At 36.2% G+C, this 25,863-nt stretch overlaps 1 protein-coding gene across 8 annotated transcripts in view; it reads left to right on the forward strand.

The window, feature by feature from the left end:
- Positions 1–24,375, forward strand: part of SLC4A10 (solute carrier family 4 member 10) — a 162,013-nt gene extending 137,638 nt beyond the window's left edge. For 3 of the 8 annotated variants that reach the window (XM_086750372.1, XM_086750369.1, XM_086750371.1), the window contains exons 15-26: positions 1,587–1,692; positions 4,475–4,636; positions 4,898–5,011; positions 5,523–5,684; positions 8,439–8,690; positions 9,983–10,051; positions 12,426–12,599; positions 13,246–13,368; positions 16,074–16,141; positions 17,651–17,767; positions 21,194–21,219; positions 22,162–24,375. In XM_086750372.1, coding sequence (XP_086606498.1) covers positions 1,587–1,692; positions 4,475–4,636; positions 4,898–5,011; positions 5,523–5,684; positions 8,439–8,690; positions 9,983–10,051; positions 12,426–12,599; positions 13,246–13,368; positions 16,074–16,141; positions 17,651–17,767; positions 21,194–21,197 — 1,351 coding nt within the window. In that variant the 3' untranslated portion in view covers positions 21,198–21,219; positions 22,162–24,375. Of the gene's footprint in view, positions 1–1,586; positions 1,693–4,474; positions 4,637–4,897; positions 5,012–5,522; positions 5,685–8,438; positions 8,691–9,982; positions 10,052–12,425; positions 12,600–13,245; positions 13,369–16,073; positions 16,167–17,650; positions 17,768–21,193; positions 21,220–22,161 lie in introns of those variants that run through there. The other 5 variants (XM_086750376.1, XM_086750377.1, XM_086750375.1 and 2 more) reach the window with 4 other exon arrangements.
- The last annotated feature ends 1,488 nt before the right edge of the window (positions 24,376–25,863 follow it).

Genomic DNA, 25,863 nt, shown 5'->3' on the forward strand with positions numbered 1-25,863 from the left:
TTGTTGCATGAACATCAAATACTCCCTTGCAATAACATAAGACATACCATTTGTTGACTTTTTATATGCTACTGTAGCTCACTAGTAGTGATCTGCTTCATTTAACCCATTTTGTAATATTTTAAACTGTGCGTTGAACACGCGTTCATTCTGCACTTGGGGCCTGATCCAAAGCATATTACATATGTATGAAAGATCCAGTCTACTTCAATGACTTTTGGCTCAGGCCCTCTCTTTCTCTGAATGACCTTGCTTTTTTTTTTTTTTTTTCTTTTTTGTTCATGTGCTGTAAGGTTTTTTTTTTTTTTATTTTATAAATAGCTGCATTTAAAATAAAAGCAAGGAGTTGCACAAAGATAACCTGCATCTTTCTGTATGTTTGTATTAAATGCAGCTGTTGTCACATGTATAGTATTGTAATCAAAATACAGTGGCACTATTCTCATTTATAGTTAAAATGGGTATGGTACTCATAATGTAGATGGTACTCATAATGTAGATGGTAGAATTTCTTATATAGAAGATACTACAAATCTAGATGAGAATTGTCATTTTGTGGAAAGATAAACAGCCACAGAAAAAATAGATAGTGTAGCTAAGTGAATAAACTTGCACTCCTCTAGAACTGGAATGCAAATGTATGCTTAATGACTTTCTACTCTGTAGTCAGATGTTATCCTGTCCCCAGCTACTCCTGAAGACTTTATCAGAAAGGACAGTACAGAATTTATTTCCAGCTGTCATAAGCATGTTAAAATATTAGCAAGATAGATAGTGCTATAGATTTTTAAAGCAGGGTTAATTTAAAGAGAACTGCAAAGCATACTTGACATCTTGGAACCTACAGGGTATCCTGCATATTTTGAAGGCTTTGCCAAAGAAAAAGCCTCCCACCGTTGCTTCAGAGGCTTTAAAGACTTAATTTTTATTTTGGATTGCCTATTTGCAGTATTGTCCTCCCACAATGCCTCATCATGTTTTCTATGTTAAAATACACAGTTAAAAATAAAAAGCTTTTAAAGCAGTTGTGGGTAAAGAAAAACAATGCACACAAAGTTCACAGCCTTTGGTGCTGGTGATCTTACAGAGCCCTGACAGTTGACTGGGCAGTTTGGCAGTTTTGCATGCAAAGACATTCTGGTAAAGAGAAGGAAATAGAATAGAGATATTTGCATTTGAGAACTGGATCAGCCTGGAACTGCGCGTAGCATCTAATCTACGTGTAGGGAAGTGTTAGGTGTAAGGGGGTGGAACAGGATTGGCACACTCTCAGTATTACAAACTGTGTTCGGAAGTATCAGTAGAATAGGAGGAAAACAGGTGGAAAAACTTGCTCTGGACAGCGGTTTAAATATGTCACGTTACGTACTATATATGCATATGCACCTCATGGCGAATTATACTCTAGTAATAGCACTAGCTGCTGAACTACAAACTGCTTCGAAGCATGTGTTTACTGGAGTCACTTATACTAAAATTATCTGGCAAAGTAGAGCACAATTTCAGTATGTCATAAACTTGATAATTTGGATTAATATCTGATACATCTTCTATTATTAAGGAAAAAAAATGTTCTGTCTTTTCAGATGCAATTGTGTGGAACCAGAACATCCTAGCAATAAAACTCTGAGATACTGGCAGGACTTCAATATATCTGCGTCTGATGTGCCATGGGGGAACCTGACTGTGTCAGTAAGTGAAATATTGGAACTTAATAAATAAAGGCCTAAGCATAAATAATTTTGTCTCTCCTACTGCAGCAAATATATTGAAAAAAATACTATGTGTTTTCTGGTTGTATTTGTTGAAATAAAGCATAAAAAAACTTAACTGAACAAAGACTAACACAGACTTTGGAGCATTATCTCCTTTTGTAAGCATTTTGTAGCCTTTGATAGTACACATTAGAGCCAGTATGTGCTTTTTGTGTCCTGCTTTGGAAACTTGACACACTAGCACAAGAGTTTGAGCTTAAGTCTAAACATGTCAAATGACAACTGGTTTGTCCTGAATTCTGCCAGATGGCAAAACCAAAGTTCGCTTGCATAGGAAGTGTTTTATTTTCCCTAAAACATTCTTACAGCTGTTCGGGCTATAAAGGAGAGGAAAGGGAGAAATTTTGTAACACTTCCCGTTCCGTGACCAAATTTCTCTTATGTAGGCCTTCAGTGTTATTTATGTCTTAGTTGTATAATCTTTTTTTTTTTTTTTTTTTCTGAGGGGGTAGAGGATAGGGGAGCAAGATGCAAACAGTTTGAAGAGCTTGCATAGATATGTAACTTGTTTCTGAACATTACACTTTTCTAGATTCAAAGGATTTATTACTTCAGGTTTGCTGCCTTTAAAGCAACATTTACAACTTGATTAAAATGCCACATTGAGATCAGGCCACCACTTTTTCTCACAAATGGATCATTTCATTACACAGTCAAAGAGAATTGAGTGCAAAAGACACCAAACTGAAGAGTTCTCTCAAAAATATAACTGAATTAACCCCATCATAGGCATAAAAACCCAAAACACTTAAAAGCCAATCCAGTGGACCATCTCCAGCAGATACTGATTTTTGTTTCAAAGGCAGGAATACAGAAAAGCTGGTGACCTCCTATCAAGAGTTAAGCAAGAGCTGCCTTCCATGGCTGCTCTGTCTTGATAACAAGGACTGTTCCTGAACTCCGTTGGTGTGGCAACAGCAGAAAGAAAGTTGGGAACTGCTGGCCTGAGGGATTCCAGCAATCCAGAATGAATATTCTCAAAATTGCAGCACACTCTTAAGAAGCATCTGTGCAGGGGCAGACTCCTCCTCTCACTTTCTCAGATCTCTGACAGTGTTTTTCAGAGTACATTTGCAGCTGAGGAAATTTAAAATAACAGATTTTGTTTTAACTATAAATGTAAAAGACTGGCTGCATTATATAAAACCCTTTAAAACTTCTGTAAAAGCTTATTACTGAAACTTGAGTTTACATGGGTAGCAGAATAACTGAATTTTCCTGTCAGTCCCTATAGTTGTCAAAGAAATAACTGAAACTTTTCATACTCTCATGTGTTTATTTCTTGTAAGCATCATCAGGAAACTGCAGTTCTCTGGCAGGACAGGAGAATTAGACCTAGTTGTCTATAGATACTTGATCAGTCTCACTCCACTGTCTTTTGTATTGCTCATCTCTTCCTGTTGTTTCTTGTGTCTGATTTAAAAGTTCAGCGTTTCTGAGGATTTAGATTGGCACTCTCTCTTAAAAACAACAGTAGGACCAACAATATGTTTTGCTATCGAGGACAAAATGAGCATGAGTTAAGTGTTTATTGTGATGGTGACAAAATCCTTTTTCAGTATTTGATGACATTCGTCCTTGTGCTATGCCAACATCAAGGTCTAGCTCAGGCCAGGACAAGTTTTCTGTTTGATGTCCCGGCATCTTGAGAATGTCTTATGGATTTCCTGAATTCACCACCCCCCCCCCCAAAACCTTTATTTCAACAGTCAGAAGTGCATCATATTTATCCCAGGTTTACTGCTATACCAGTATAAAAAGTTTTGCACTCCTTTGTCTCACAGTCATAAAATAGCAGCTGTGGTTTTTTTTCAAGCCAACCTTTGTTCAAAGCCAAAGTTTCTCATAACGTGTAAAGCCACAGTATTGTGACATGAGTCTGATGAGCCAATGACCCAGCTCATTTGCTACTAAAAGATCCTGATCTGGCAGGATATTGCTGCCTGAGTCTAGAGCTTGTAACTCACATTTTTAGAGCTACTCTTTATTTCTCTGCCTCTTTGGAAAAAGTATGATTTTAAACAACTAAAGATGATATTGGAGAATTACTAGATAGGTTTTCTACTGTATCTGCTTATTTGTTCTTCTATTATATTGGATAGAATTAGTGTTACAGATTCTGGATTTTGCTGCATTTTGTCAGATCGCTTTTTTAAAAGAAAAATAATTTGTGGAATGTGCTGCCCCCATGTGGTATTAAGTGTATTGGCCTCCTTTTAAGCTGATACTGTACTTTACAAGTAGCTTTTTCTTGAATTGCTCTGCCTGTAAAGCTAAAACAAAAAATCAGTTCTTGAGAATGCATCAGGACCGGCCTTTCTCTTGGTAGCTTTTGAATTTGCTTTCCTCTCTTGGAAGGAGTTAGGAAGTGCAAATCTGTTCGTAAACAGAAAATAAATAAGTGTACTTGTTCACTTTGAAATAAATCTGATTTTATATTGATGACTGACTTTATGGTATGTCTTAGTGACTTCATAATTTAATACTAGTTAAAAAAGATATTATTTTGAGGGTTTGAGAATTTTCCATGCAGACTAGATACAAACATGTGTTTTAATTTTTAAAAGGATAAATATCTAAAAATGATTTTACTGTTTCTAGTAATATAATTTACTTGCTTTAGGAAAGTCATTGGAAAGAAAACACCAGTGTAAGCATGGATATTTTTCAGAACAGTAGTACTTTGTTCTCCCTGATAGGAATGTATAAAGTTTCATGGAGAGTTTGTTGGACGAGCCTGTGGTCATCATGGCCCTTACGTTCCAGATGTCCTCTTCTGGTCTGTCATCTTATTCTTTTCTACAGTAACGCTGTCATCCACACTGAAGCAGTTCAAAACTAGCCGATACTTCCCAACAAAGGTGTGTGCCATTTTTTTTTAATTCAAAAGTTGTCGTTAGTCATGTGTAAGCATGAGTTCCGTCCACATTGCAAATTCAGTTAACTGTGGGTGAAGTGGACAATCTTTTCTCTGTTAGAATTTGTTCTCTGTTAGAAAACTGTATCAGAACAAGCATGATTTTAGCTGTAAGCACAAAAGGCTTAAAACAGTGAAGAAAAATAAATCCTAAATCATACATGAATGTTTTAGTTAAAATTGCCATTTCTCTCAATAATCATAGGTACGATCTGTTGTCAGCGATTTTGCTGTCTTTCTCACTATTTTGTCGATGGTTTTAATTGACTATGCCATTGGGATTCCATCACCAAAACTTCAGGTTCCAAATGCTTTTAAGGTAATTTGTTGATAAATTGCACTGCCTTATTATTTTGACAAAGTAGTGTGCTACAGTGGGTTTATTACTTTTTTTTTTTCTCATCAAGAAGTGGAATGGTACTATTCTGAATTTTTCGTGTTCACCAAGTACTATGCAACCTCTCTGATTAGTGGCCTGTGTATGTGAGCCTCTCCCATCAGGCCCCTTCATGCTCCCTAGTGTTTTCTGTGTGAGGACCAGCCTGGCTCAACTTACCCAAATCCTAACCTACTGTGATGTTCTGGAGTTCATTCCAAATTCTGGGCTCATTGTATCAAATACAACCAAGTCCATAATATCCCAGATGATTTTATTATATGTAACTTATCTTTTTGGTATTATAGGAGGTTTAGCATTTTTCTGTTCTCTTACGTAGATTGATTTTAAAGGAAATCATATCTTAGTAATGTTTTTGTATGTATTTTTCTGAAGCTGAAATGTGAATAATCCTTAGAGTTCTAACTTGTCACGCATGACTCTGTTTTTATAGCCCACCAGAGATGATCGTGGCTGGTTCATTACTCCTTTGGGGCCTAATCCTTGGTGGACAGTGATAGCTGCTGTAATTCCAGCCCTGCTTTGTACTATCCTTATCTTTATGGACCAGCAGATCACAGCTGTCATTATCAATCGGAAAGAACACAAACTAAAGGTATTCAGTCAAATAGTTGTATTTTCACTGTCATTTTCTGCTTCAGATTATGTAGTATACTTCGATCTACTTGAGTATGGTAATTTATTATATGTTACATAGCACCCCTTTAAATTGTTACGCTTTTTCTCTGTCCATCTGTGTAGTACCTGTGCCCTGTGTCAGTTATTCACTGCCTTCCAGAAGTCTTTATGACTGTGATTTGGAACAGAGATTGTGAATCAAGAAAGTGCTATTCTCTCTGCTTTATTAGAAGCATGACACACATTCACCTAAAGAAAAAAAAAATCTGGAAATTAATAATTTCCTTAAGTACCACAATGTTAATTGCCTATTCAGATATTGACAGTGTTGTTCTATTGGATTGGATTTTGAAAGAACTATTCAGGGGTTTTTTTGTAACATAAGATTATTTTTTTTTCCTTTCTTCATCCTTCTCTGTGGTTTTACCCACCCATTTTTTTTTAATGCCCTTCCTATCTTAAAGAAGGGAAAAGAATAAAACTGAGCTTCAGAGGCACAATGGGTTCTTAGAACAACATAGGACAGCTTCCTGCTCTGTTCTCTAACACTTTAGTTGCCTACAGATGGAGAGAGAAAAAGGGACATCACCCCTCTGAGAAACTGTTGGGCAAAATCTAGCAGCAGGTTTCTGTACATGTATATGCAGCGAGCTTAGGCTTTTTTTGACATACTTTTAATAAGCAGCAATCCAATCCCAAGTTGCTTTAGCAAATGCATTTGCAACCTTCACTTTGCACTGCCTCTTCTTGGATGATTGTGACATTTGATATGTTCTTTTTTTGCCCTCTTTGTCAGCCTGGCTCTTCATGTCAATCCATAGCATTGCATGTGGTTAACTTGACAGATGCAGGAATTTTCTGCCAAGCTTTGGAATGTGTTTTTTCAGCGCTGGCATCTGGGAGTCAGATGGTCCTCCTGGCTGCCCCCTTGTCTTGCTGCGTTTTAGTTTTGCTGGGGTCTGGTGTAGCATCACCTGTTGCTATGCTTCCTTTTCTTCCCATATGTCAGGTTCCTCAGATCATGTATGAATGTGAGGAAATGCTCTCGGATTCTGTATGCATTAGCAGATACATTCCTCATAAATGTGTCAGAAGGTAAAAAAAGGTGTCTCTTAGGATTTAGAATTAAACTCTTTCTTTCAGTGCATTGTGCGTGTAACTAATATCTGTGTTTGACACATCTCTGAGTTTGTCAAGATGTGTCTTGGAGATAGGACTCATAAGCACTTCTGGGGAGTGAGAGAAGGTTGCTAGAGTTGATTCTTAATTTTCTTTACTTTATATGAATTCCCCTTTTAAAATAATGTAAGCAAATAAGATGGCATTTTCATTTCAGTATGTGGCTTACATTTTCAAAAACCCAGACGCTTCCTATTTTAGAAGTAAAAGTTGTCTTCAGAAAGAAATGATTTGTTTGCTTCTAGCTCATTTTCCCCTCTTTTTTTTTTTTTTTTTTTTTTTTTTTTTATACTTCCCTTAGCAAATTCTGAATAGTGCACATTTCAGCTTTTGGCAGTCTCTGTAGCAAACCCTTCCAAGTTTAGTTTAGTTACTTTTTTTTTTTTTTTTATGTCAAAAGGCATTTGCATGGGTTTACAGGCAAAATTATAGTTCAACATATTCACATTGTTTGCATGAACATCACTGTTTCATCAGACCATGGCACTGGATTTCTTGCCATATTGCAAAATTTTTTGGAGATAAGTACCTACCTGAATTTTTAAAGGGAAGTAGCTTGAGCTCCTGCTTGCAGCTGTGTAGTAGTTCTGGATACTTAGGAAAATTGAAAAGAAATATCCCTGTCAGCTATGGTAACAGATATTTATACCACCAAGCTTGATGCAGATCATTGGTCATTTTCAAGTGCAGGTTTTTAAATGTATTTAAGATTTGACCAAAGAGTTTTATCCACTGCTACAAAAGCAAAGGAACATCCCTCCTCTTAATAAATTTATGGACTATTTGACTACTACAGAGATGATACAATACTAAAGTTGCACTGACTTCTCATATGAATGTTCATGATACTACTTTTAAGTATTGAATAAGGAAACCAGTAGAACAGTACCTGGTGATGAATATTAATTTATAGTTTCATTTAATGTATAGCCTAATTATAGTTTATCTTAATTTCTAGCAGTCTGTTCTTGGATACGATGAAAGTATGATGGCAAAAACTTACTACTATCACATGCTTACCATCTATAAAAACTTTGAAAGAATTGATGTGGTTTTATGGCCCTTTATAGCATAAACTGACTTTGCAAATGTTAACTTCAGAATTTTTGTGTAGGAAAGAATGAAAATACATATTTTTCTGTCTCCTATGTAAGGATGGATGGAGGATCTCTAAGATTAGTGCAGTGGAAAACTGGCAGGGTAGCTGGGTATTCTGCTACCTGTTATCCACAGAAGAGATTTAGTTAAAATAGAAAATGTAGGTATTTTCCATTGTCTTTATACTAGCATATACTATGACGGGTATTTGATGCCCATTGTAAAGTGGATTTATGATGTGTACACTTGTGAACTAGTGGGAATTGCCATAGATAACCAGTTTACCGTCACTACTGACCCAACCTGGATAACACATAGAAGAAAGCTATTTTTTCCTACAAGTCACAATTTTTTAAATTGTCTCTAACTGTTCATTAGGAATGCTTGCCAGGAATGTTCTTCTTAATTCAGATGTCATTTTATATCTTCTTGCTGTCATTACTTTTTTTAACAGAAAGGATGTGGATACCATCTCGACCTGCTCATGGTGGCAGTCATGCTTGGAGTGTGCTCGATTATGGGATTGCCGTGGTTTGTTGCAGCCACTGTCCTCTCTATTTCCCATGTGAATAGCTTAAAACTGGAATCAGAGTGCTCTGCTCCAGGGGAGCAGCCAAAATTTCTTGGAATCCGGGAGCAAAGAGTCACAGGGCTCATGATTTTTATCCTTATGGGCTCATCTGTCTTTTTGACAAGTATCCTGAAGGTAATTTGGGGAAGTAAGGAAAAGCTAGAGAGTACTGCACTGCACTGAACATCTTACTCTTGTTACTGTAGTATTTAATGAGTGCCCTTTCCAGACACATTACTAACTAGCATAATGTTACAAAGTGATAATCTAAAGTGGAATTCTAATTTCCTGCAATGAAATGGTTAGGCTCATCTAACATTTTTGAAACAAAAATCTTGTAATGAAAATCTGGCCTGACTGAAGTAAAAGGGGATCTTGCCATTGACTTACAGTTTATGGAGATTCACCTTTTGTCTCTACTTTGGGCCCATGGGCAAATTATTGTGAAACAGTCTTGCTATGTTATACCAATAAGTACATTTATTTAGGAAACTGAAAAACATTGTGTGATTTCTGGGTAATTTAAAAATATTTTCACAGTTGCAAGAAAAATTCTATGGTTCATTTCTTGGAAATGAACGTGAAAATTCTCTCATGCTGCCTGCATGCTTAATGCAACTCACCAGTGTCCTGAAACTGATGTCTAGTTACCTGTGTGTACAATACTATCTATATACATCATATGTACTGTTTTTAAGAATTATCTGGCCTGTGTAAAATCAGTGAGAGTTTTGCCGCTGGCTTTAGTAAGACCAGAATTTAGACTTGAATGTTGTCACAGTGAAAGCAATAAGCCCTTAGAACTTGCACTTCCCAGTAGTATTTTATTAAGTATATCATAAAACCTTCACTTTGAAAACACATAGAACCTGTTTTGTGTATTTAGTATTTAAAACAGATACTTATCTACAGAAATATTCCTTTACTTATACCTTGTAAACTGAGAGCTTGAATGTTTAAAATAGTCTCTTAGAAAATCATTCCATAGAAGTAATTCACCCATTTGTAAATGCTTACAGCACAGAACACTTCTTTTAGCAGTATCGAGTATTTTGTGTGTGTCTTGAACATTTTTGAGGATTAAACTTTAGTGTTCAGATGCTCTCCTGAGCAGTCTTTTAAGTAAAGAATTTAAGTAGATATCACACACTTTCTTTTTTTCCTGTAGTTCTGTTAATTTTATTAATAGTTAATAAAGTATATTTGCCATGAGAGGAAAATAAAACTATAAAGCCAGATTCTTCTTTTGCTTTATACTGAGAAACATTATTAATTTATAATTGAGTGACTCTGAATTTACAACTTGTCTGATTAATGCAGGCATATGGCACTTTGAATTTCAACTATTTAGAATGTCTTTCTAGAAGCATTTCAAATTGTTAAAGGGTATTTAATATGCTCTTCCCTTTCTCTGCTTATTTTTGCAGTTTATTCCTATGCCAGTACTTTATGGAGTATTTCTTTACATGGGTGCTTCATCTCTAAAGGGAATTCAGGTAAAATGGATTTATGAAGAATGTTTTACTGATGATGCTTTCTATAAAATGTGTAGCTATTCTTATTATATTATTTTGTTATCTTTTGTGTATAATCTTAAAGGAATGTTGCCAGCCTTAAATTCTTGACTCACTTAAAAAGGAAAATGGATTATCTCTAAATAGAGTATTCCCTTTAGGTAACGTGCTCCAATTTTTTTTTATTTTCTAGGCACTGATTTTTCTGTTCTCTCATGTTACCAAAAGAATTTCGACTGAGCCTAAAAACTGAGTAACACCTATCAGGATCTCTTCCCTCTCCCCTGCCTCCCTGTCCACTTACTTGCCTCCTGCCTTTTCAGCTTCCAAGTTAGTGCCTTTGTAGTGGTAGGCTTGATCTTGAATTTTGCCTATATGAGGCTTTTGGCTAACTTGCCCTGAAACTAACACAGGTGAGGTTTTGAAGGTGTTTCCTGTGCAAATAAATGTCACAGGCTGGGAAGTGGAACTGTTGCAAGTCTCATGCTACTTAACTTCTGTCCTCAGGGATGAAGGGCAAGTGTAGTGGAAGGGCAGCATTCCTGCAGTGGCCTTCAGTAGGAGCCCCTGGTGGAAGCCAGGCATTCCAGGATTCAGGTCAGGGTTGGTAACAGTATCCTATGTACCATTTTTCCTGGATGACTGCAGCGTTAAATGGTATGTTATCAAATCTTTTAGCCCATCTGACAAAAACAGTCAAATTGTCAAGTGGGCCTTTGTTTGTTATCAAAAGTTGAGGCATAGATACACAAAGACAATTGAGAAAGAACAATCACACGACAAAAACATGAATTATACTGTACAAAAGGTTGGCACATACAAAGAGTAAAGAAAATGCCTGATTGTTTCTCTCATTATGTTTAAATTTTTGATTGCAAGTTAAAAATGTCTTGCTTTTTTACCTCTCTATTATTTATGGGCAAAGCTGGCAACACCTTTCTATCTTTCTTTTCTTTTTTTCTTTTTTTTTTTTTTTTGACTGCTGTTTTCTCTTCAGAGACTCTTCTAACTGCCTAGCTCTTATCATTTAGGTTGATATTCTAAGAAGTGTACTTAGGCTTTTGCTGAGGTTTAGATAATTTCAGCTTAATATGGTTCAGCTGTTTTTCAGAACAAGGGTATGAGAAAGTACACTATTGAGGGATGTTTTTTAAGGCATGCTAAAATCTGGCTATCTTTACTTGGAAAAGTGATAGCATCCCCCTCCTTTTCTCCCTCCCCCAAGCTGGGACAAGGAATTGAGATTTGATAAGATGGCTTTTGTGGGAGGATGTGCTTTTTGCTGTTTCTGTGAAAAAGAAGTCTGCTCAAATCTGGCCAAATTATAAGCCTTTAAAAAAATGCAGTTTGCACATGCTCAGTAAAAATTCCTGAAACTTGAAATTGCTGAAGACTGTGTGAATATAGCATGGCTCATCCATGCAAGGAGAAATGGTGCATTGCCATCATCACTCTTCCATAGCAGCTGACACAGTCTTAGGTCAGTATGAAGCCAAATAGGTCTGAAAAACAAGAACCTCTCATGGACATTCCTAACGGCATGGCAGTTGGCCCTTTTTTGTTCCTGGTTTTGTGAAGAAAATGCAATAGGGAAGAGAAAACAGCCTGGGATAAAATATCTGGCGCAGTAAACTGGAGGGGGCGGGGTGGGGGGAGTTTGATCCACAGGAGACAAAAGACTGAAGAGATCCCTCCATGATCAGTTTTTTCTTTGCTAAAGGAAGCAGAGCTCAGTTGTTGGCAAACAGAAGTTTAAAATTTATTAGAAGGGCGGTGTAGTAGTGTGATACTGCGTATGCCCAACAGGATCAACTGGCTTCCATTCAGTTTGATTCATCATTGATTCACTTCTACTTTGAAGTCTGGCTTTGCCTAACTTTGAGTTCTTAACTTGAGACCTTGGCAGTACTATTTTTAAGTATCTGTTTTCTTTGTGTATAGCAGGATGTTTCCTGCAGTATAACTATACAGAATGTAATTCAGTGGAATCCAATGAAATCCAGTATCTCAGCACATCTGCAATAGAAGTACCTAGGGAGATAAATGTTTATTAAAACTGAAAGGAACTAAGAAGTATGGCTAACCAAATAATTACACTTAAATAATACGATTTTCATTTTTACTCTGGTGGCTGAATCAGAGAGAACATGAGTCCTTTACCACTGTCGGACTAGCAGCTCAGGATTGTAACTGAGGCAGTCTTTTTCTGTGCTCCCAAACTTTTGCACAGTTTTTGCCTTTAGAATAACAAGCCAGCGTCTTAGGATATTCAGGATCTCTTAGGCAGTGTGTGAATGTAAGCATAGATGATCCTACAGCTCATTTTGATGCAAACTTTTAAAAATTTCTCTTTCAGCTTTTTGACAGGATAAAGTTATTCTGGATGCCTGCAAAGCATCAGCCAGATTTTATTTATCTGAGGCATGTTCCTCTTAGAAAGGTCCATCTCTTCACTGTAATTCAGCTGAGTTGTCTTGTGCTTCTATGGATTATAAAGGTTTCAAGAGCTGCCATTGTCTTTCCTATGATGGTATGAAATATATTTTATTTATTCTAAAAATTCCTTTGCTTTTCACTTGTGGGTAATTATTATTGAAGAAAAAAAATAGTTGGACAAGTAATTACAGTATTGCTTCAGTTCAGTGTTGAAGGACACTTCATATTGTATGAAAAAAAGGAAAAATTCTACATATAACCTCTAGTTTGAATCTAAGTTGCACTCTGTTTGTATGTGTGTATACTGTATATTCTCTTAGGGAAAACTCTTCTTTTAAAAAACAATTAAAATTTATTTGATATTTTTATTTAAGGAGTAGTGCTTAATAATTTCACAGAAAGAACATTCACTCATTAAGAAAGAGTGTTCATTGCACTGAGGAACTTTATTGATGGCTATGTGTCTTGCTGGAAATAAAAGAAAAATCTGTTCTGCTGCTGAAGTGATCTGTCTCTGATTGTTGCACTATTTGAAAAGAAAAGAAATCTGCTGGCCTCAGTCATTGTTTAATGCTTCAAGCCATACTTCATCTGAACAAAGGAAGACCACCTGTTTGAATAGCCAAATTAAAGGATAAAATGCTAGCTGTAAACCGTAGTCACTCTTGTATTCCTCTACAAGCATATTTGTCAGTTTTACTTGCCTAATTTCCTAATTCTTTGAATTAATATCTTTACAGGTCCTAGCTTTGGTATTTGTCCGAAAACTCATGGATTTCTTTTTTACTAAGCGGGAGCTCAGTTGGTTAGATGATTTGATGCCCGAGAGCAAGAAAAAGAAACTGGAAGATGCTGAGAAAGAGGTGGGTCATGATTTCAAGAATATGCTTTTCAGATAATTTCTTATGAACTTAATAAAGGACAGATTCTTACACATTTCCACTCAGAACGTTCCTGTATTTTGACAGTGAAACACTGATCTTTCTAATTGTAGCTTTCTAACCAGTTTTGCATCTGTTTGGTAGCATTTTAATTTAGCTGCTACTTCATGAATTGCTTGTTTGAATATAATATAAAACTGTGGGAGTGTAAAGAAACTTTATGTGTAAGGGATGGAGGTCTTTGTCCATTGATCAGCTACCTGTTCAGTGTCAACTGACCGAGAACATCGGTACTGGGCCCAAATAAATGAGGGACAAGTTTTGATGGAGAAACAGTAACTGCAGGAGCAGTAGGTAGAATATGTATGTTGGTACCAGGTTATTTTAAATGGGAGTTGTGTGTCCTGTGCCAGGACTTTTGAATAGTTAGCATGGTGTGAGGCTGTGGGGGCATTGGGAGGTGAAGGTGCAGATGATGCCACGTAGTCTTGGCAGGTTGTAGTCACTTCTAGGCAGGAGTGGTCTGGGGGCAGTTGTACTTATGACCTCTAAGTTGCCCTGAAGACCTCTGCAAAAGGCCAGGACCAGTGAAATGTAATCTGGTGATACAAGGGTACTGCAAAAACCAGACAATGTGAGTGGATAGATCAGCAGTTTATCCTTAGAGATGCCCTGAGATGGGATCTAAGACCAGTGAAATGGTGTGTGTAAGGATTCCCTGGTAAGTCTATTTGCAGAAATAGGACATGAGCTAATAATTTGAACATATAACTAGCAAAACTAGATTTCTTTGCCTTTAGCATTCTTCTGCGACCTTTGACAACTCACTGCTTCATCTGTAACCTGAAGAACTAAAACTTTGCTTTCATTGACACATTCAACATACTTTCATAGAATACATTTTGGGGAAAAGGTTTTATCTAGGTGATAAAACATCATGATGATTATTTACTACTTAGTATGTGCCTGTAAAACTACCAGTCTGGAATTAAAATATGTGAGTCATTGTTTTCCCTCTTGAATCAAAGCAGACCAGAGAGTTGTTTTCATCACAGTAGCTGTTGTCATCACAATTCAGAGTAACCAAAAGTAACCAAGGTAGCTCTGTTCTTGTGGGTCTGATTATTGGAAAGAATTCCTTGTTATCCTTATGTTTTGCTTATATGTCATTTTCGTCCCCATGCTTGATAGGATGGCATTAGAAAATAAAACTAGGAAGATCTACCGGTGTTACTTTATTTCATTCACTGCCTATTTTGAGAGGTTATTTTTACATATTTTGGCATTTCTAAATATTTGCAGCTATTATTAAAACTGTTCAACTGTCAAAAACTTACAAAGCTGTGAAGCCTAGAAATGACAAAATTAACTAGTAATAAAACTTCTGACATGTAGCCTGAGGAATTAATTGGGGAGTTGCTATCACACGGCTTTTAAAAATAGAAGTATTCTACCCACAAGAATATTCAGAAATATAGTTGACAAGATCTGAAACTTATTTGATTGGATCTTAATTTCATCACTTAAGTTGTTTTTATATTTTTAGGCCATGTTTTTCCAAGGCTTTGTACATTTATAGTGGTTATTATATGTGCCTTCTTCTCACAGACCTCCTTTGGAAGCCACTTTGATGTTAATCAATTAAGTCTTTCTGAGATAGGAATGAACGAAGTGACTTCTCCCATTTGGAGAAAAAAAATGTTGTGACTTTTAAAATAGTCGTAATAGCAAAACAGAAGAAAAAAAATTCTATGCAGGGAGGACCTAAATTTTACTATTTTGGTAAATTGTACTGGCTCTTCCAGCTAATACCAACTTATCAATGTGTGTGGTGCAATGTGGAGTTTTGGGTGATCTGCCAGAAAATGGTGAGCTCTTTGTGGGAGAGCCAACTCACACTTTCAAACAGCCACCAGGGTAAACTGTTACAAAGCCATCTAATAAAAACAGTGCAACAGTTTAGGGTGGGATTTGATGGTTACATTTATCTGTAAGCACATTAACCTCCTGGCCATGGTTTTCCTGACCTAATAGGAGTGTGAGCCTTGAGAATTCTCCTGTGGAGCCTTGAGCTGATGTCTGAAAGACAGAGACTTATTCTCCTTTGTTCTTGCAGGCAGGATATGGTGCTTGAGGAGTGTTATTTCATTCTCCTCTCCCCCTTAGATAGATTTTTCTAAATTTGTAAATATTTGACAAAAAGATTTTTGGTAGGTATGTATCCTAGGTCTCTTTCTATTACTCACGGAAGTTTTTTCCCTGTTCGAGTGGAAACTAATTTTGGTGTCTTGTTTCACTACCTTCCATTGCAATAAAACTTTATCAGTATTAAAACTGTATGTGCAAACTTAAATTTGACTTCCCTAATTTTTGCATGTTAACATTGCAATCTATATATCCTGATATTTAAAATTCACCATACAGTTGCTCACTCAGTGTTACTAATTTTTCTTTCTCTGTTGTTACAAAAGTGTCTCTACTATTTGGCATTGGAAAAAACCATTAAGTGAAGATACATCTTTTAAAATAGAGGGTTTTAAATGTCAAATATTTAAATTAGAGCTGAAAATTATCTTTAAGAGCTTCAAATAAATACTTAATGTTGAAGAAAAGAGGAAAAAAGATTATATAAAGTTCACTTTTCACAGCATCATATCCTGTCTCACGTCTAAATTCCTTCCTTCTAGGAAGAGCAAAGTATGTTAGCAATGGAAGAGGAAGGGACTGTTCAGTTACCACTAGAAGGACATTACAGGTAAAATATACCTTTCCTCTTTTAGGTGAGTTGCAATTAAACAAATAAAATAAACATTCCAGAATATTTATTTTTAATGCTTATTGAATGTCAGGAGGATGTTTTTCTGGCAGTAGAGTACAGATAGGTGAAGTGACCCATATATTGTAGCACTTAAGAAGCTCAGCCCTTTTCTAGTCTTTTCACATGATCTTGTGGTCCCTAGGAAGAGGACACACTAGTTGAAGTTGTCCCTTGGGCAAGACTGCAGGATCAGGCCATTCCTAATGAACCTTGGCTTCTAACATGCACAGTGCAAAGGGAAGATGTAGAGCAGGTTAAAGTCTTCATCCTGAAGCTAGCAGGGAGCCAAGAAAGGTTTTGATACACTCCAGAAAAACTTGGTTCTTACAGTATTACATTTTAAAATGTTCTGATTGAGGTGTTGTCTATGTGAGATAGGTGACCCAAGTGCTGTCCAGGGTAGACGAGGCAAAATACAGGGTTGGTGTAACTTAAAAAGCATGAAAACCTATGTTATCGATAGTAGTACAAGTGGCCAGCCCATAAGGACTCTCATTTACAGTTTTCAGAAAGTAAGTTCTTAATAAAGATTGGAAATACCTGCTGATAGTAACCTCTGCATTAACGTTGAGTTCATAGGAACATTACCTCAGTGGCCTTCTCTTACATTTTAACACAGTTACCCTAATGTCTCCTAAGGCAAATAACTGTCTCTGTCTCTGAAAAATCCCAGCTTGTATCTTACTCTTGATTTTTCACACTTCTGATGGTCTGGTTTTTTTTTCTTCTTTTGTCCATACTTTTTTGTTCTATTTTATATTAGCAATGCTTAGATTAATTTATCTTGAGATGTGATCTATCTTGATCTGTAGTGTGTTTACTTAGGTAGAGTTGCCTGGATAATAACTGACCTTCTGTACTGTAAGGGTAAGAGTCCTACAGCTAAAAAGAAGAGTCAAGACACTGTTGATAAAGTGGTTCACCAAAACACTGCAAAAACAAGGTTACTGAGGGCTTACTGAGTGTCAAGCTGTACGTAAACCATGAAGTCAGGAATAATGTACAGGCAGGCTCTTAAACAGTTAAGACTTTGTTATTCTTAAGTGTGTATGTATTTGGAGCCGCCCAGGTAAAGCTTTGAGAACTGTTAGGGGCTCTTATGATTCTTGTTTAATCCAGCTGTGCCACTGGCATGCTGTGAAATCTTGGGCAATATTAAATTTCACAGTTCCTCATTTTTCTCTGTCTGTTAGTTGGAAGCGACACAATATATTTTATTGATGTTACTATGATTAATTGCTGTTGGTGGAGGGAAATACTAGAAAAGTGCTAAGATGTTTTAAGAGAATAAGTCATTGTTCAGGATTTTTGAAGCTTAACAATTTATCATCTTACATTGCACTTGCTTATTGTCAACACGATCAGTTTTCAAGGACTTTTGTAGAGTTAATAAGTAACAAAGACTGCTCATTGTTTTATTGTGTATTTACTTTTGTTCTTGCCTAGAGATGACCCATCTGTGATAAACATTTCTGATGAAATGGCAAAAACTGCTGTGTGGAAGACATTGTTGATATCTTCAGAGAATGCAAAAGATAAGGAGTCAAGCTTTCCTTCTAAAAGGTTTTAATTTCTTTTACTGCATTATACTTTAGAGTGTCAAACCAGTATTAGAATATTTTGCTATGGATTAGAAAGACTTCTAGCATCTTGCAGTTATATTTCTTGAGATTTCCTTTTCTTTACGTCCAGTCATAATATTCTGAGCTCAAAACACAAATTCACTATGTGTATTTATTTAAAAAAAATCACAAATATTTGCATGCTACTTAGTTATGCTACAGTGGAAAATTAAGTTGAGCATGCCTGATGCTTCTGTAATGAACCACTGGCTACACCAGGATATAGCACAACAGCTGTTGTGCTTGTTCTGCTTGCTTTTTTGTTCTTTCCTCTTGAAAGAGCAGTGGTCATCTCTGCCCTGGAAATACTATATTGAAGAGCCCAGTACTTTGAATGCAATCCACTAATATTTGGAGTGAAAATAATTTAAAAATCACACTTTTTTTTTCATTTTTCTGCCCATTTCACTTGTACTCAAAACATTTTACTACTAAATTTTAGTCCAGACAAATGTAAAATGAAGCAATAATGTTTATCTGTGCTACAGAGTTATTACAGGAATAAGAAAATACTAAATACAAGCACAGTGTGACTTTTGGAGAAATTTTCCTATTTCCATAAATTTTAACTATTTTCTACTTAATTGTTTCATCACATTTTTTGTCATAATCTCCCCTTCCTAATCACTCTAGAAGCTGATTTCCCCAAAGGTAAGACCCTGTCCCCCAACCTTTTCCTTGATTGTATCTTCCAATTCAAAATGGTGTCACCTAGGAACCCAAATGACTTGACTTTGTGTAGTTTTTGGGGAGACAGAATGACATTTTAAATAGGAACGTAAAAATCATTCAAATTAAAAATTGAAAATTTATTGTGTATTAAAAGTATAACTGGAGATGTAGTACATTTAAATGTTAATCTGGTATTCCTAGAATTCTTTTTCGTTAGACTCTTTAAAAATACAAAATCATATCCTGCCCATTTCTAAATCTAGTTTTCAAAACAAGCTCCATGTTTGAAACAGCTAGTCATTGTTTTATGGTGAAAAGAAGCAGTGAGTGAAAAATTTTATAGTGAAATGCGTTTTTAAATTTTGTCACCCCAAAATGGCATGCTGCCTTTCAGTGTTGTTCCTTTCCCTAAACAGCATAAACAAGATGAACAGGTGATGCGCAGAGAATCTTCATTGCAGGCACCCATGGAGCTGCCCACTGATGTGACCATTTTCATGCTATTTCACTGACAGTTGAAATAGCAGTGTCGTTCTGATTTGCCTTCCGCCCTACTCATGGGCTGAAAAGGATCCTGTCGCAGTGAAATCAGTATGGTGCATGGGAGGATGTACAGTAGGGCTTTCTTACCTTGTGTGCCTCTGCTCTCCAGGCTGTGAAAGCCTGGAGAAAGAGAAGAAACTGATGTGGTACATCACAGCCACTGGGTATGCAGTAGCTGTAATTTTTCTGGTGGATATTCCTTTCTTTGATGGTATGCTAGATTATGTAAACAAGTGCTGTTTTTACCTGAAATTTTCAAAGATCCATTGAGCGAAGAGCATCCATATAAGACATTGGTAAAAAATGATTTGGCCCTACCACTGCAGTAAAATAGAAACTCATTTACTAATGAGCTCACTTTCAATCTGTTCTTGTATCTTTCTTCCTGAAAACAAAAGACTCCAGTGAAAAGGAACTAAGGGATCATAAGTTTATAGTTTTAGGTATGAGTGTAATTTTGTGAAGGAACAACCTCTTAAAGAATCTGAATCCTGCTTTTTCGTGTACTCTAGCTTGTCTCAGATTCCCAGACGGACGTAGATTCAAAGAACTTTAAACCTGGAATATTTGCTTTCTGATATAAAACCATAGACTCATTGGTCTTAAATCATCCTAGAGACAGAGGTAAAGAACCATTATATTCCTAAATGCACATACCGCTACATGAAGATATAATTTAATCCTAGGCAAGTACTGAGAAAAAAAGAAAGCTTGGAATGGTAGCAGTTGCAAGGATAGTTTTTGCAATTGATCACCAGTATTACATTACAGAATTAAATTAAGATACTGTATTAAGATTTAATGTAATGCCTTTTACGTAAGGCACTGACCAATCAACAACATTGAGTGATTTCTGGAGTACATAAAATCTGGAAATTCTTCGTACTAATTAAATCCTGTGTTGACTTGGTCAATGAAAGACTGGCCAATAATGAACTAAGATCATCTCCAAAGACAGACTTTATACAAACAACTTCTCAACCTGATGCATGGATAATATCTGTCATCAGCTCTGCCCTGCCCCTGGCTCTGTGAAGTAGTATAGTGTGTGACAGTTCTTACATCCCAGACTCATAACAGTATTTAAGTGTCTAAAGAGGGGACTTAAATGAGTTTTACATAGACAACTGTTGCCTATCAGTAGAGGCATCTGAACTTTAAAAATTTCTAACCTTAATTTTTCAGTATTAACATTCCTAGAGACTTAAAGGTCTGCTTTTGAGCCTGTCTTGGTAGTCTTGAACACCAAGGCACCTATCTGAAACAGCCCTCCCTAGTACATGTAATTAAATATTCCTCTGGCTTTACTTATTAAATATTAAGAAGGACCTTCAGATAGCAATTTCAAAACGTGCAGAAGATCTGATCATGTAGAGAAGGTAGTCCTAGCTGGTCTTTTAAAGTACTGGAAAAGAGGCATCTATCACTTTGTAGATGGTACTAATTCCCTTCCGTACCTCTGAAGGTCTGCAAATACTGCATCCCAAACCTTCTCAGGCTTGTTAGACTACTCCCATGGTAGGGAGGAAGAGAGCTCCAGGTCCCTTACAGATCCACCAGTTATGTGTTTACTGGTAAAAGACCAGACTTGTCCTTTTTTTTTCCCAAATTTCTCAAGGCATTAAAGCCCACATCTGCAGGAGATGCTCAGAAATGTGAATCCTAAATAGAAGGAAGACTTGCCTGGTATCACAGAGGCACCTAAAATGTGGAAATACTATAGACTGTAAGGCACACAGCACATCCTCAGTGTTTGCTTTTACTAAGCACAGGTAACTCTCTGCCTGCTCTACTGCTGCATTTTAAATTCCACACCCCCCCCACCCCCCACCCCGGACTTTGTTTGCATACCCTTTGTGTGCAGAAAGTGTAACATACCCAGTTCTATCACTGTTCTACAGAAGGTGACACATTTGGCAGTTGAAGTGGCAGAAGTTGGTATTCTTTAGCTATTTCCATTAACGCCTCTGGAAGCTGCCATAGGAATAGAATTAAGCTTTGGCTGAACTGAATTGTATCCTTAAAGCAATTTTTATGTGAAGAAAAATGTCAGATTATTGTAAAATTGTGCATGAATCACCTTAAGAATTTGAGAATTGATCTTGCTTCCTTTAAGCCTTGTGTAACTCAGCCTATTTTTCATTCATTCTAGTTAAGGAATTATTCCTATGAAACCTGGTAGGTTATGTGCTTGATACAGGTTTGTTCTCAGAACCATTTATTTTATTTTTTTTTTTTAAGATACCCTGCCACTCTTTGTTCAAGGCTTGATTTGCCTGTGTTGTGGAAGTCTCTGCATTTTCATAGTGTGATTGAAACTCATTGCAAGAACATTACTTTATTTATTTTTGCTGTTGTAAATTAGGACCCTCTTCACAAAAAAAAAAAAAAAAACCAGCTTTGCACATATATTGCTTTCTGTAGGCAAATCAACAGTGTTTTAACTGGAAAAAAGCTGAATCCAAATTTGAACTCTGCTTGAGCGTTCTTACTGATACGGCTTTTGTATGATATTTCATGCTTGCTTTTTTTTTTTTAAAAAAAAAGGTTATTTCCTTACATTGTATACATGAGGAGGTGTGTATTAAGCTCCAAATGGGGAATATTGTCACTCCCCACTCCCCTAGCCTTCTCATGCTCTCCCCAATCAACACTGAAAGCCAAATATTAGTTGGAAGTTGGCTTGCACTGCTGTAGTTCAGAAACATTCCTTTGAAAAGTACATTGAGGAACAGAACACATTCTAGAGATAAGAAATACTTATCATGACCTCGTTTGTGCCATTTAAGAAAATGTCAGTCTTGTCTGAGAACTGTATCATTACCGTTATTTAATCAATTAACAGTTGTATTTGCAAAAAAAAAAAAAAAAGTGGCTGTCTTTGCTTGCATGCTGGCTGACTTGTCTGTCTATACATCTTCAGTTCTCTGCCTACCTCGTCACTAAAACGCTGGTGGATGTCTTCTGCACCATTCAGCACAGAAACTTGCACTTGCTTCCCAGTCTGTGCTATGCAGCATGAAAAATTAATTAAAATATCAGTGTAATGTTGGTTTTCAGGTAGATCATTAATATATATGATAGTCCTGTTTTTGACTCTCTTTTTCCTCCTTTTCCTAGTGCTGAAATGAGAAAAGAGAAGAAAGCTGATTCAGGGAAAGGTGTTGACCGGGAGACTTGTCTATGACTTGATCTTCAATTAATTTTTTTACAAACGAATGAAAGGAGTGCCACAACCACTAAATATAAATGATTTGACCTTGTAACTTTTGTCTTTCATCTCAGACTAGCACAGGTAATGTAGTGCAATATTTGTCTCATTTCACCTTGTCTAAATGTCTACATTGTCTATTATCTGTGTAAAAGTCTGCAGTAGCCAATGCAAAAAATCATGTTCTTTGCTGATATTGGCCATTTGTCAGTATTGTATCATAAATTTAACAAAGGTTCTTTCAAATTCAACGTTCCTGTTAATAGGTTTGTACTGTATTTTCCTACTTTATCTGTGTGAGAATACTTAATAATCTTCATTCAAGATAAACTTGAAAACACTTGTTACATTTTTTTTTGTTTGTTTTAAATCACCTGAGTGATTCAGGAGACCCAAACTGACAAGCAAACATTAAAGAAGTTTTTAAAGTAAAAACTGACCCTGTGAACAAACTAACAAGGATAATCCTTTCCTCCTCAAACTGTCCTTTTGAAATCATGGACTATTCCTGCAGTGAGGATTGCAGGGTCAGATTCTGTATTTGTGAAGTTTTCCTTGATTTAATACAGTGTATTTAATATTCGAGTTTGTACGTAACTGGAACATAGTCATATATATTAAAAATATATTAAATATATATATTAAAACATTATCACACCTTTAGTTGAAAAACACCACCCCATCCTTTGGGAAACATGGCTACAGTATTTCTTAAGATGATTACAGTATCTTGTATGAATGTTGCTGTGGTAGGCCAAAAAACTACATCAATCCAGGATTTTATAATAGGGAAAATTTTGTAGATACAAACTCTACCCCACCTGCAGTTATATCACCTGCCCAATGATTTTCCTTTTTATTGCCTAAAATACAGCCACATAAAGGATATGTTTATATGATCCTCTCTCTACTAACAACTGTAAACCTTTTAATTTCAGAGATTAATTGTGCATAATAATTGAGTATCCTGCTGTTGGTTTTGTTACAGCTCTTCACTACTCCGTCAAGTAGATATTGATTAAAAGATAAAAACAACATTGCAAAGTAAAATGTGGCTTTAAAGCCATTACAAAGACATTTTTTGTAATGGATTTTGTTACTCCTTGATCCTTCAAGCTGGTCTTTTGTGCAAAACAAGGACTGCTTAAAGAGATGTGGAGCGAAGGTTTTATTGCATTATTTGGGATTCACTGATTTTTAAATTTTTTTAAGATAAATTTTTAAATAATTAAATGAAAGTTAGCTCTCTTTATTTTACGTTATTGCTTTGAATCCTACAAGTAAGAATCTCAGTCTTGTAATCTTTGTAATAACTCAGCAACAGGGCTCTCACATTCCTCAGCTTTCCAAAATATAACTTTCCCTATCTAGCACATTTCTAGTATTCCTTCTAATGTTTTTGTGTATGTGAGTGTGTCTGTTTTACTACTTTAGCCATAAAAGCTAACCGCTGTTTGCTGCAAACTAATAGGGTCACTGTTCTAAATTTGACTTACATTGTCAAAGCCCCTTCAATGCCATTTTTAATGGAGAAAAAAACAATTCTAATGGACATAAAGAAGGATTTAAATTTAATTCAATGTTTGCATTTGTAAATTTAGGAAAAAAAACTGATGTATTAAAGTTAAATGCTTTGTTTTGTGTATTTGATGATAAACTGTAAGATTCCAATCGTTTTAAGGTTAGTATAGAAGTTCAATACTGGTTTGTCCTGAAAGCAGCCTGGTGGTGTTTTAATATGTTGCTGACTTTGTTACAGATCATGTATACAATCAAAATGTATTAGATTCACTTGACCAACTCTTAGAATATTAAGAAATTAGTGTATTCAATGGCGTTCTCTATTTCTGTTCAGTATTTCAGAGTGGTTTTATTTTAAAACAGTCACTCTGTTCTTGTGTGAATTTAAATGCTATTCCAATGTTAATCTTAACATTCTGAAATCACACACAATATAAAGCAAATGTAGTGCTATATTTACTTCTAATTTCATATTCCTGGTCAAAATTACTCAATTTCTTGGATGTAATTTATTACAGAAGTTTATGTGTACATGTGAATAGACTATGGTGTTTTTCACAATTAAGAAATGTTATGTGAAAATAAATATTTATCCTAACTAATTTTCAATTTTATTTTTATACTGCAAAAGCCAGAAGAAGTATGCAAATACAGGATTTTAAATGTCTACTTGACACTTGAATATGCTTCACAAATCTATGAATTATAGAGGCCAGTGCTGCTCCATTTCCAAGTGGAATCTCACTGAAACATGCAATGCTATCAGTGGTGGCTTGCTGGGTGTAGTTGATGGCGCTGTACTTTGTCTGACTCTAATAGTAAGTGTGCTGTCGGTGATGGCACATAACTGGCCTGTTCCCAGAAGAGAGTGGGAATGAAATTCTGATTTACTGGTCAGGAGTTGGTTCTCCTTGCTCTTGGGAGAGATGATGTGGACCAGGCAGCAGTAGTTGAGTCTTTGTACAGATCAATAGGTAAGGTCATACAATTTAGAATTCCTCAATGCCACAATATTTCAAGTGTCTGATCACTGAACGCCAGCTTAGCCTGCCGCCTGTTGCGGAAGCTTCTGTTAGTCTCAGGACCCTAAACTTCTGCTACTAAAAAACTTTTAGGCCTTAAAACCTAGTACTACTGCCAAACACCAATACCTAAAGTATTGACTCCATTTTATTAAACTCCTTTGAGATTCTTTACCAAGTTCTAAACCAAAGATTGGAAGCCTCACAGCTGCAGAACTGTAACAGTGACACCTCAGGCTTCAGCTCCTTCTGTTAGGATTTTACACAAAGTGTATGGTACAACAAACTTAAGTATCAATTTGACATGGAAAAAATACAGAGAAAAAAAAGGTGATTACTGAGTGCCTAACTCTAGCATGTGGAATTACTTCAGGCACAACTGCTTCCTACTGTTGGCTTTGTACATTAATGAAATTAGTTTCTTCTGTGGCCTCAGCTGTAGGTACCTACCTGTGCTCACACATTTCAAGTAAGCTGTCAGGTCCCTGAGGCAGCTCTATTCTCCTAGTGCCTGCATTATTTCATAATGCTAATCATCTCTTTTATAACATACCTGCATTGCTGTCATCTGCCTTCATACTGATTCATGTTTCTTTCCTTTGAGTCAAAACAATCATAGACATGGATACTGTAATCTCTTGCAGACAACTGACAGCCTGTATCCTACAGAACATCAACAGTGGTGCCAGTGTACATTAGAACCACTCATAAATTGAGCCCAGGATTATATTTCTAATATTCATCTCCATTTTGTTTCCCCCCAAAAAACACCTTACTTTGTAAAGCAAGGAGTTTTTTTTCCTTTCCTTAACCAAAATCTTATTTTCCACCTCAGGTCTCATTCTTTTTCTCATTTAAGGACAAGCTGTACAAACTGCCTCGACATTCTCGCCCCTCTCCCCCATGCTTTATCTGGCTGTATGAGTACTTCTGCATTCACACCTAATGTCACTAAGAACCCATAATACATACATAATCACATGCTGGCATGTAATATCAAGAAGTTAAGTGAAGTGTTAGACAATTATGTCACACTCCAGTACGTGATACCATTAAACAAAAGCAGAA

The sequence above is a fragment of the Chlamydotis macqueenii genome, chromosome 6 (assembly GCF_036417535.1).
Source record: "Chlamydotis macqueenii isolate bChlMac1 chromosome 6, bChlMac1.mat, whole genome shotgun sequence".
Classification (NCBI taxonomy): Eukaryota; Metazoa; Chordata; class Aves; order Otidiformes; family Otididae; genus Chlamydotis; species Chlamydotis macqueenii.